The sequence below is a fragment of the Pseudopipra pipra genome, chromosome 2 (genome assembly GCF_036250125.1).
Source record: "Pseudopipra pipra isolate bDixPip1 chromosome 2, bDixPip1.hap1, whole genome shotgun sequence".
NCBI lineage: Eukaryota > Metazoa > Chordata > Aves > Passeriformes > Pipridae > Pseudopipra > Pseudopipra pipra.
Window position 1 is genome coordinate 47,507,230 of NC_087550.1, and position 11,906 is coordinate 47,519,135.

At 40.5% G+C, this 11,906-nt stretch overlaps 1 protein-coding gene across 5 annotated transcripts in view; it reads left to right on the top strand.

The window, feature by feature from the left end:
• Positions 1 to 4,798, top strand: part of WASF3 (WASP family member 3) — a 70,201-nt gene extending 65,403 nt beyond the window's left edge. For all 5 annotated transcript variants that reach the window (XM_064645402.1, XM_064645406.1, XM_064645403.1 and 2 more), the window contains 2 exons: positions 1,171 to 1,541; positions 2,224 to 4,798. In XM_064645402.1, the coding sequence (XP_064501472.1) occupies positions 1,171 to 1,541; positions 2,224 to 2,381 (529 nt within the window). In that variant the 3' untranslated portion in view covers positions 2,382 to 4,798. The remainder of the gene's footprint in view (positions 1 to 1,170; positions 1,542 to 2,223) is intronic.
• The last annotated feature ends 7,108 nt before the right edge of the window (positions 4,799 to 11,906 follow it).

Genomic DNA, 11,906 nt, shown 5'->3' on the forward strand with positions numbered 1-11,906 from the left:
TCAAATTCCCTACTGCTGCAGGACAAATGCCACTCCATAATTCAAGACAGGAATTTATCAACCTCCTGTGTAGGTATTTTGCCTGAATGCATTCTGAAGGAAGGCTTGCTCCAGAGTACTGGCTCTCCAATAGCAAGAAAACATCTGTTTTCTAACCAGTCTGTGTCTCTTTTTTAGTGTAATTACCTTAAACTTTCAAGCTGTAACCCCAAGGAAGTTGTAGTCATTCTTGCCTTTGTCGTTCTAAACTGGGCAAGCTAAGGATGGTCAGCCTTGCTTGATGCATCCTGGGATAGCATTTGCCTGATTCATGACAGTATCGTGTTGCAGATGACTCAGTTATGAGTGACTGCTTCAACCTGCCCTTTCTCTGTTATTTCCAGTGTATAACACATTATTGTGCTTAGTCCTCAAGTCCATGACCGTTGTCAGAGTATTGCAATTGTCATGAACATTGACATGTCACTGAATGTCATCAGTCACTTTCCTTCCACTCCTGTCTCCTCTATCTAGTTCTTTGCCTACTTCATAGCTCTTATAGCCTCATTTTTTTTTTCCTGCTTAAGATTACTTTTCATGACATGTTAACAAGAAAAGTAGCTCTTCCCTGTGCCTCCTGTTTAAAGTATCAATCAATTGTATCAATTTAATTAAATGGTATTTAAATTGATAAACCTGACTGAAGAAGCACATGAGACACATGATATACCTTTGGGTAAATCTTTCCATTCATACTTTCCATAGCTCTCTATGTCCGAGTTCTCTATTATCTCTTAATATTTGTATAACATTTGGTCTTCTATTGGATTGATACATGTAGTTTGCAGTTTTCTTGGTCCCTTCATCATAGACCTTGTACTTAATAGTCCCACAAAGTAGCTGTTTAGTAACAAACACTTTATACTGAACTAGGCAGGAGAATCAAGATAAAAAGCTCACTTTGTAGAATGCTGAAAAGATGCTGTCTTTAAAGACATCTGTCTTAAATCTTAATATATTACCAGTACTTGACAGTTCATATGTTTATAATCACTTGCATATTTAATTCACCAGTTTAAATTATTTTTGATTTTTGTTTTAGCTGAGGTTGGATGAGAGCAGGTTAAGAGGTGATGATTCTCCAAGTCCTAACTTTCAATGCATTAAATGTTTTTGTTCTGTTTTATATAGGATGCTTCCAGCTCAGATGGTGGATTATTACAACCCTACAGGTCCTCCCCCTCCTCCTCCTCCCCCTATGATTCCTTCAGCACAAACTGCATTTGTTAGTCCCCTTCAGCTTCCTGTGCCACCTTCCCACTCTGGACTGGTGACTGGCTCTACATATGCAGCTGCTCATCCTCCTCCTTCTAGTGGGCTTGTTGTCACTGCTCCTCCTCCTCCCGGCCCACCTCCTCCCCCTCCAGGCCCTCCTGCTGCAGGTGCATCCCTCTCTTCCTCCCCAATGCACGTTCCTCCGGCGTCGGAGGCAAAGCGCCATGAACCTGCCCAGGCACCGATCAGCGATGCACGGAGCGATCTCCTTGCTGCCATTAGAATGGGTAAGTGGACACTCAGCTCTAGGTATTATTATCCATGGATAGGAGTTCATGGCTTCTTCTGCCAGCTGAGCAGAGTGTCATTAGCCACAGGTACCCCACACCTGTTCTGACATTTGTCAGCCATTACTTTGAATCTTTTTCTAATGCCTGAAGACGTACAGCTTTGTCAAGCATGCTCTACTGTTTGTGTGGATGTAATAAAAACAGCACTTGTGTTCCTTATGTAAAGTGCCAGTAGATGTACCTGACTTTTGCTTCTGTTTAGAAGAACTGAGTTACCCAACACCAGGCTTCAGCCCACTGATTTTTAACCAGTGATTCTTCCTGACTTTGCTTAACAATATGGAGCTGTAGGTCTAATGGTATTTCCACATACAATGATGAAAACTTTCATCTTCAGATCAAAAGGATCTGTATAGTCTTGAATATTTATCCTTAACATATTTATGGCAGTTTTAGAAGTCCAGAAGCATTCAGTCTCTGAGAATGGATTCCGATCTCTCTCTTTTCTCTTTTCTCTCGGAATTCCTGCTCAGGGAGTCTCTCCTTAATCAACGGTTTCTGTTTTTTCCCCTCCTTCTTCCAGAGTGTATTGTTATAATACAACAAACTCACCAATAACAATATGAAACCTAAAATCTCTTGCATTGGAAACTTTGTCTTAGAGTAATTGTCTCTACAGGAATTCAGCTGAAGAAGGTGCAGGAGCAACGTGAGCAAGAAGCCAAGCGCGAGCCTGTTGGCAATGATGTGGCAACCATCCTTTCGAGGCGCATTGCGGTGGAATACAGCGATTCCGATGATGATTCAGAGTTTGATGAGAACGACTGGTCAGACTGAATATGGTCCAAGCCCAGTGGCAACTACATTAAATACTTGGCTTCAGTGGTTGCTCTCTTGGCAAGATGTAAAGCAGGATGTTGACATGTATTAAGGCTAGTGATGGAAGTGCTAAAATTGAATTGGTATTATTCAGAATGCTGTAGCTTAGCAACTCTGGTAATAATGATGTGATTATGCTTATGCAGATCAGAAACTTGTCTTACTTTCAGTATTTACTGCATAATACTTAAGTGCCACTAAATGTAGCAACTCATGTGCTGCGTGCAAAATATGCTGCAGTTGTTGCACTGTTACAGAACCAGCATTTTATTTTACTTTCCTGATCTTGAAGGGATAAAATATATTTTTTTGACTTTACATCTTATTCTTTTAATTATGTAAGAAACTTAGGTACTTGTGAATTGGTCTGGTTGTTAGTCTTTGAGGGCAGTTAACTATATGACTGAGTGAAGTGTTAGGTTCCATAAATGTGACTTTTAGCTTTTTTATTAGGTACTAATTATGCCCACCTTAGTCTGTTTTTAACCACTTCTGGGCTTAAGTTTTTATGCATAAAGAATTGATTTTATATTATCTTCCTTTTTATCTTAAACATGTAGCAGATGATGAAATGTATACTTTGAAAAATGAATCCACATGGTCCAAGAAGAACATTTGGCGAGCAGACTGGATATGTCTGTAACAGCACCAGCTTTAGGTTGCTGGCTGCTTGATGAGAAGAGTGTTGGGGAGGGGTATCTCTGCTTGGTAGCAGATGCATGTCCATTTTACAAATAAAAGTTAAAATACCTGTAGAGTTTTTCAGTTTTATGGTAGAGATGACGTGGATGCAGGATAGACCTGATTGAAACAACATGGTTATTGGAGTGTAGAAATGCTACTGTTCTTACGAAGATTGGAACAGTCTGGATCTAGCAATCAGATACATTTCACAAGTATTAAACTTGGTCTTTATGCCTGTAGGTATAAATATGTGTAAATAAGTTCTGTTGTTGTTGATTTGTACATGTGTAGTCATGTAGCACGTTTACTCAGAACTCTTACGTTGAATGTATTTCTTAGTACATCCCATGGATAAAACATTGGCAGTTAAAGCAGTTTTAATGGCTTTTGGGGTACTATGCCACATACATACACTTTTTTTGCTCCTTCCCTAGGGATAGTTGCTGCCATAAAGTCTGCTTTGACTGTCTTTGTTTTCTTTAAAAATAATTCCTTTTTTTTTTTTTTCCCCGCAGTACAGTAATAAAATTTTTTTTGTTTGTTTTGTTTTTGCTCTCTTCTGGACTGAGAATCAGGCTGCTGCTTTGCCTAATGAGGCTTTCAAAAAATTATTCATAGCAGGGGAATAGTTCTTTCCTTACCAGATTAAAGTTTTAATCTTTGTAACGGAAGTCTGTGTAATTCCAGGTTTAAAATTTGGTAAAGCTCCTTTGTTCTGTGAGGCCCTATCTGTTCTTAAAAAAAAAAGTATGTAAAATAAAGAGAAATGGAAGGTGATTATCTAACCTGTGTTTACACCGTTAACAGTTTTAGTCCTGAGAATGTAACAGTCTAACACGATGTTTGCATGCAAACTGTTGGCTACTGCATTGCTGTTTAATCTATGTATGACTTTACAATCCGTGGCAGCTGCCTTTATGGTAGGGGGTTAAGATGCTGCCTCAGTTTGGTGTTTAAATTTATCACAAAGTATGACCAATCTCTGCATAGTGGTGAGCAACCACAGCTCTTGGTAATCAGGGGTAGCTGAGGGTATTCATCTCCATCCCAGTTTGAGCTGGTTTTGCCTTGCCTTAAAATGCCGAGCTAAATTCTGCTTTATTTTGTGTCCTGGAGTCTGAGGCCTGTGTGTCCACCAGAGAGGGCAAAATTTAGGTAATAGCCTGATGGTGGTTTTCATCACTGTATGAGAGATGGCTTGTCCTTACCATAGTGGTGTGCTTGCAAAATAATTCTTTGGATGGGTAGTGCAACTGGGACCTCAGTGTTACATCACTATGTAGGTTGTGACAGTACTCTATTCTTTTGATACATGCTGAAATGAAACATCTCAGCAGAAAATTCTTACCAATCTCCTGAAATTTGATACAACAGAAGATATATTTTATGAACACAAAATTTGAGTGTGTCTGAAATTTTGTAATTTGTGCTTATTATAAATAATAAGCACTTAACAAGCAATCAGTTGTGACCAGTTAAGATAGTGTAGATTTTTCAGTCATATTAGCCAACCTGTTTTTCTGAACCTGCAATGTTGTCGTTTTCCTTTTGGTATTTTATGAACAAAATGTGAATTGAATTTAGTGATGTAAACATGATTCTAGGCTGTTTTTATCAGTTTTATCATACTTCGGGTTGTGGATAAGTAACAAATATTAATAAAATCTCACTTTTGAGCCTGTCTTTCCTTAGATTAGTAAGATTTTGCTGTTAACTTATTGATAAGTAACAGAAATGAAAATGTAAGGCTTCCAAATGCTGTCTGTGATCCCAGGGAACCATGATGTTCCTGGGATGAAGGCTGGAGTCCACAAAACCAGGTTCCCTTGATGTTCTGCTGCTTCTTCAAACATGCGTGCGTTTTGCTTTTGCAGCCTTGATTCAAGCTCCAAGTTCAAGTTCTTGGTTGGTCTAAATAGGCATTAATTTCCCTACAGGTAGCTTTAGGGTTTTTTTTTTTCAGTGAAATGCATTAAACATCAGCTTTGCTTCCTGAAAGAACAAGGCAGAAAATATGAGTTTTATTAGCAAGTCTCTTTCCCCACTTTCCCAGTAAGAAGGGTCTTTGTAGGTTAATGATGCCAAGCACAATACTGTAAAATGCAAACCCATGTCTGCCTACTAGAAAAAATATTTTTAATTTAATCTTTTAATTGTAATCGGATTAAAGCCAGAAGAGGCTTTTCATCCTCCTGGAAAGAACTTATATAAACCAATTGTGTAATACAGTAGCCTAATTGTAAATGAAGCAGATTTGTTTATGCATCTTAGACTCAGTTGTTTCCTGGGAAAATAAATTAATCTTTACTCCATTCAACCAAAACCTCCAGACCCTCTGGCACTCGCTTCTTCTCTCCAATTTTCCATTTTATGATTTGAACTTAATTCAAGTAACTTAGAGCGAAGACACTGATTCTATGTAGAAACTGAATATACAAGCTTGCTGTTTTTTTGTTTCAAAGGTCCTCTTGGTGTAAAGCATTTCTGACTGCTCATTGATCGGTTGGAGTTAGGACTGATGGTCACTTAGTGTGCTGCTTCTACAGCTCTTGTGGTTGCGTTTGAACATTAAACAATTTACACGGGACTAAACTGAACTGGATTTTTAGGTATTTGAGATTTCTTTTTACCGAGATTAATTGAATAGAGGAGGAAAAAAAAAATCTTTATTGTAAGAGGGATGCGTGTTGTTGAGAACAAGCTCCAAACTGAGCTCACTTGCGATACGCAGATGGAGTTGAGAGGAAGGGAAATGATTCCTTGGAAAATTGGTTCTTGATGTATTTTTCAGGTATGTTCTCTCTCATGCTGGGCGCTGTCTTAATAATGAAGAGATGTTCTCTTCCCCTTGAAAAAAGATACCTAAGGATACAGCAAATATGTAATTTCTAAAATGGTTTAAAATCTCACTATAAACTAAACTGAGTATAAACCTGATAATAATGAAGACTTCATTAGAATCTTATGTCTGGAAGCTGAAGTTGCACAAATTAAATTCTGAGCCGAGGTATTAGTTCCTAGCACAGGAGTAAAATAAATATTAGACCAGCTTATCCAGAGATGCTTTTGACAGTGAATTTTTTTTTTTGTGACATGACATATTTTTTTTTCTTCTGAAAAACCAAATAAACAGAAATTCAGCCTGATGTATTCTGCTTTGGGAAAAGGTTTTTGCCCTGTGGGAGCCTGAATTTTTAATTCTGAGTCTGAGGCATTCCTGACAGGAATGAGTACATATATACATGGACACACACACACAAACACAGAAGTCCGAGGATTTTCAGCATGTTGAGGCAGATCTGCATTCAGGTACTCTAAGCATTGTCAGTGATATACAGGGAATTAAAATAAATTAGAATCCCTCCTAGAATCCCTCAGGCCCTTGTGTCAGTCACAGAATAGTCAGGAGAGACCTGAGCTTGTCACTCAACACCCTTCCCAGTTCCCTTGTACTTTAAAGGACGTGGGGGTACTCCAGACTCTGGGTTCCCCATTGACCATCATCTTTCATTAAAGAGATTAAGAGAAAAAAACAAGTAGACTGAAAAAGATGTCCTTTAGGTACAAAACTGGAAGAAGCAATTTCATATTTTGCTTTCTCTACTAACATTAGAGGCAAAGAATGTTTTTTCATGTGCTGTCAAGTATCTGTAGGTTTCTCTGGAGAAACATGTTCTCATCTGTGGGTAGCATAGATGTGCACTTTGAATGGAAAGCAGTCTCAGGTTTGGGCTAGGCTTTTCAACTACATAAGAAAACAACTAGCCCCTAAGATTCTTAGCTAAATATAGTAGTCTCTTTGAGATTAATTCTTACTGCTACAGATAAATAGAGAACTTCTTATCTGATTAGCCAGAGCAGGGAGGAGTACTATGCCTTCCTCTTGGCAAGGGCTCACATGCAGAGTGATTTGGAGATTAGGGCTGACGGCAACTGTTTTGAGATATCTCAGCAGCTTGTCCTAAATGTGTTGCCTTTCCAAGTCATTTGGCATTTTCAGTTGCGTCCTGTTGTACCACGTGAATACTGTCTGGCCTGTTCAGCAGTCACTTCTGTTGCCAGTGAAGTGTAGGTTAGAGGAAAGGAGGCCTGAGAATCTGACTGAGTTACCCTAGTGCCAGTTAATACTGAGCAGTCTGTCCCCTTTGTCTTTGGCAGCAACTCTTAAAGGCAAGTCCTACCAGCTACACCAAGGGGCATGGCAGAACTCATCTGTTTTCTGTGTTCTTGAAAATCAGGTTCTCTCAATAGCTGCTAGTGCTGATGAATTCCTTAGTTTTCTGAGTCATCCTGCTATTAATATTTTATTTCTGTAATGAATTTAATTTCCTAGTCCCCAGTTACCTTTCTCTGACTTGCTGAATGGCCTGTGCCCACTGCTTGTCACCCTTCACAAACTGGATGCAGTCAGCAGCGATTGTAGAAGTGCCCTTGCTCTCCTGAACTCCTTAGCCCAGTCCTGGCTTTCACCTGAAGCCTGCTCCTCTCTGGAGGGACAAGGTTGCATCCTTCTCTCTTGACTCTTATGCTCCTGGTTTTCAATAGATAGTTTGTGTGTTGCCAGCCAAGCATCTTCCCGTTCCCTCCTTCTTTCCCTTGGATAGATTCTTGTTCTGTGACTGAAGTGGTAATGGTGTTAAAAGGGGTGCTGCTTCAGGACATAGGGCTTTAATCCTCCACTGGGGAGGATGATGGTTGTACCAGGATTTTTTTATCATAAGCCTTATCTTAGTGATGAACTCTGAATCTTCCTGAAGTTACTGGTCATTCCAACCGTGTGAGGCCTCACCTTAACTTTGCTTGGTTCACTCTTTTGGATTTATTTGCATTTGTTTTCTTCTGTTCTGTTTGGGTGTCCTTCCAAATTTAGCATGCTTCCTAAAACTCTTCTTAGGGTGCCTTCATACAGCTGGCTAAAGTGCTTCTGATTGCCATTACGTTGTAAACATTATTTCTGTCTTTGAGGAAGAAGGACTCGTGTGTTTCATATTCTCAGAGTGATAATCAAAGTAACATTTTCTAGGCTGGCTGTGAAAGTTTCCCCATAAATTTATTTCTACCTGATTTCTATTTATGGCGTATTTTGCTCTAACAAAGGTTTAGAAGTTTTGCTTACAAGCAGTTTGGTGGAGTTTTTGGATTGCTGTGAAGAACCTTTGTCTAAGTTCATCAAAATATTTAATCTGACTGTGACAAGAAAATGTTAAGGTGTGTATTGTGTGCAGGGCCAGTTGCAGTGTGTATATCAAAACAACTGGTGTTCCTCAACAGTTCTTTGGGGCATTAGGGGTTTACTTTAAAATACATGGATCCTGCTGGCTCATTGCTTCTCTCAGTAACCAGTCACTGATTTGCTGTAACTGATGCAAACCACTATTGTTACATTTCACAAGTGTTTTAAGAAAGATAAGCAAGATTGCTGCCTTGTACCCAAATGACTGCCACCAGACAAATGCTTATCTGAAGAAAGTATCCTATTTTTGATCATCCTCTGTACTCTCTTCAAAACCCTCAGTGACTATCAAGTCAACCCTTGCTTTTTAAATTTTTTAAGAGCCATCTTCATTCTTTAAGTTGACATGGTCTGCCTAGGAAACTGAATTTAGATCTACCACATTTTAAGTAAAGGATGCTCCATTCCTCTCCTGTGGTGCCCCTCCTGACCTATATTCCTTGCTATGTTTCTAGAACTTATATGAATTATTTATATGGCTTGATAGATTGACTTCCTACTTTGCTGAAAGAGATAAGAAATCCTTACTTTAGGGATTTTCAAACCTAGTTAAAATATACCAAATGGTGAGGCAGCTGCCAACAGCTAGAATTATTTGATATAGGAGATGTGGGAGTTGTTTAGCTATAACATGGCTTCTTACTTACTGCATTAGCAGAGTAAAAGCATTTAAGTATGGATGCCTCACTTAAATGGGGAAAATAACAGCACAGGTTTGTGGCATTCTTTTGTCTCCTAAATGGGAGATAGGAAAATAAAGATTTTTAGAACAGAGATGAGGGAGAAAGGTCAAGACACTTTCTGTTCTAAACAATAGGAGAAAATGTTTCGGTGAATAATTGATGATACTTCTCTTTGTTTTATCTCCATACAGAAGCCTCCAAATGGTGAGGCTAAGCTTTAGCCTTCTCCCTGAAGATCACCTTCCCTATTTTATTCTCCTCATCTTATCAGCTGCAGTATGCCATGACCTTTCTCTTCCATTCAGCCATCTGCCTGCTTCAGCCTTTATTTCCTTCATCGGATGAGACATGAGGGTACAAATGACACTGGTGGCGCTGTTGGCCTCAATACCTGATAAATAGACTTAAGCTGACATTTTAAATAGTAAACAGGTCTTTTTTAAAATTCGTGAATGTAAGAATTACTGAAGGAGTCTGGTGAATTGGTAATGTTTTCTGCTCAGAAGGCAAACCATGAAATACTCAGGGTGGTAGGATATAAAAGGAATATGTGGGTAAGGCACACTTCTAAAGTGCAGCTCTATTTTAAGGCTTCCAGATGTGATCTTTGCACAATTGCTGTAATTACCAGCCTGCTGCAGGTATGGCTTCTCTCTGGGTTTTGGGCAGCAACCATTTATTCTCACCCAACTGTCTGAATGCTAACAGGGGTATCAGTGCAGTAGAAAGAATGTAGAAAAGTTTGTTGACTATGATAAGAAATATATGTGAAATGAGATTGAGAGGTAGTGGGATGGAAAGAGCAGAATTTCCCTCTGAGAACATCAGTGGTCTTGGCAGGACAGAATTGAAGATACAGGAGGCACCATTAATTTCCTAGCACAGAAGTTAAAGGAAATATAGTAGGACTTAAAAGTTCCAAGTCTTGAGATACATGACATGGGAACTGTCTCACCTCATCAGTTTTAATGCCTCATTTTTTTTCCATTTGGGGCTCAAACTAGGGGCATACAGGCAAGTAGAGTCTCTGGTAGCGTTACCTTCCTTTCACTGGAACTGCCTTGAGATTCATGGATGATGAGGTATCTACTGTAAATAGGCAAAACTGCAGCATAAACATCCATGACATCAGCTAGCTGGTCAGACCGTGTCTGTGCTACTCAGATATGGGACTCAAAAGGGAGTGAGTCTGGGGAGCAGGGCACAGTGGGTGCTGGTAAGCACTAGTGGGGCTTCAGGAATTCTGCTTCATGCAAATTAAATGCTGCTGCAGTGAGAACAGGTCTCCTGCCGAGCTGCACTTGGGAGGAACCAAATTCATGTGCTCCCAAACTCATGACGGGAGTTACAGCGTGGTGAGAGGGAGCGAGCAGATTTGCTTCCAAAGTAGAGACTGGCTGATATCCACTGATAGAGGTGCCAGTGCCTAAGCAATGTCTATGCTCTATGCATGACTGCCAAACAGCCCTGTTCTCATGGCTGTTTATCCTTCCTTGCCACACTTGCTCGCTCTTGCCTGCTCCTGTTGTCATCCTTCAGCATCATATGTTGCTCAGCTTGGGAGATGCAAACACCCATATCTTTGTGCTGAATGTCTGGCAAAGCGTTGGCAATAGCTGAGGAAGGCTTGCTAATGAGGGGGTGTTTCTGAAAGCAGCGTGGTGCAGCACCTCTCCTACGCAGCCTGTGCAGCAGCCTAAACAGCCGCGTTCACTGGAGCTCATCCCTGCAAACGAGCCAAGTAGAATTAACTAGATAATAAAAATCTATTGGCTGGTAATGAAACTTTAGTATTTGATTTAAATACAAGGCCAGATAATGCAGAAAGCACGAAAATGTTTCAAGATGCTCAGTCATCACTTAGGAAGCTCCTGCCCCATGAGATGCTCCCTGGGAGGGGAGCTTGACACGCCTCCTGCAATGCTGCAGTGGTGGCAGGAGAGCTGCAGGAGGGCAGTGGCAGCTTTTGGATTGAGCCTTCTTTTAGTATCTGGGAAAACACTACATTTGAGATTCCTGCAATTCTTTGTGTCACTCTGATTGGGACAGGACATGCAAGGAACGGGCTTCCTTTGGCAATGATGGACCCGCATTAGGCTTCTGTCTTCATCAGAAGGCCCAAAATCCTGTAACAGGAAAATGCAGTGCTGCTCTAAGATTTCCATCACCTGCAAACCCACCAGGTAAGAGGGACAGTCTTTCTGTAGAGAGACACTGACCTCCAGTGGACAAATGGGACAGTCATAAGAACTTGTTCTAATTAAAATATAAGTGTATGAGGACAGAGAGGGGCAATGAAGAAGTTCAAGTTATGGAGAAAGAGATACATTCCTCTTTGAGTAGCTGAATGGCACTGTGGTAAAAGTGGGTGTACAGCAAAATCTTAGTGCATATGCAACTGTGCTGACTACTGGAGGTTCAGAGTCTTGGGGTCCTTGACAAAACTAGAACAAGGTGCTCTGAAATGTAAAACTGCCGTGAAGCTAAAACCACTGGAGCAACAAGGTATGACAGCCAAGGTGCACCTTGGCTGAGCTCCCACCTGTAAATGTCCTCACAAGTCTGAGCCTGCCCTGGTTGTGAGGTGATGTGACTTTGCACAAATGAAGGGAAGGCCTACAAGGAAGTTGGTAGATGGGGGTGAATTGCAGCAGCTTCTTATTGGATGTTTTAAATTTTTCATTCACAGAATCACAGAGGGGTTGAGATGGGAAGGAACCTCTGGAGGCCATCTGATCCAGCCCCCCAGCTCAAGCAGGATGACCTGTATCTGGTTGCCCAGGACTATGTCCAGATGACTTTTGAGTATCTCTGAGGAGTGAGACTCCACAGACTCTCTGGGGAACCTGTGCCAGTGTCCAGTCAGGCTCACAGTGAGTGTTT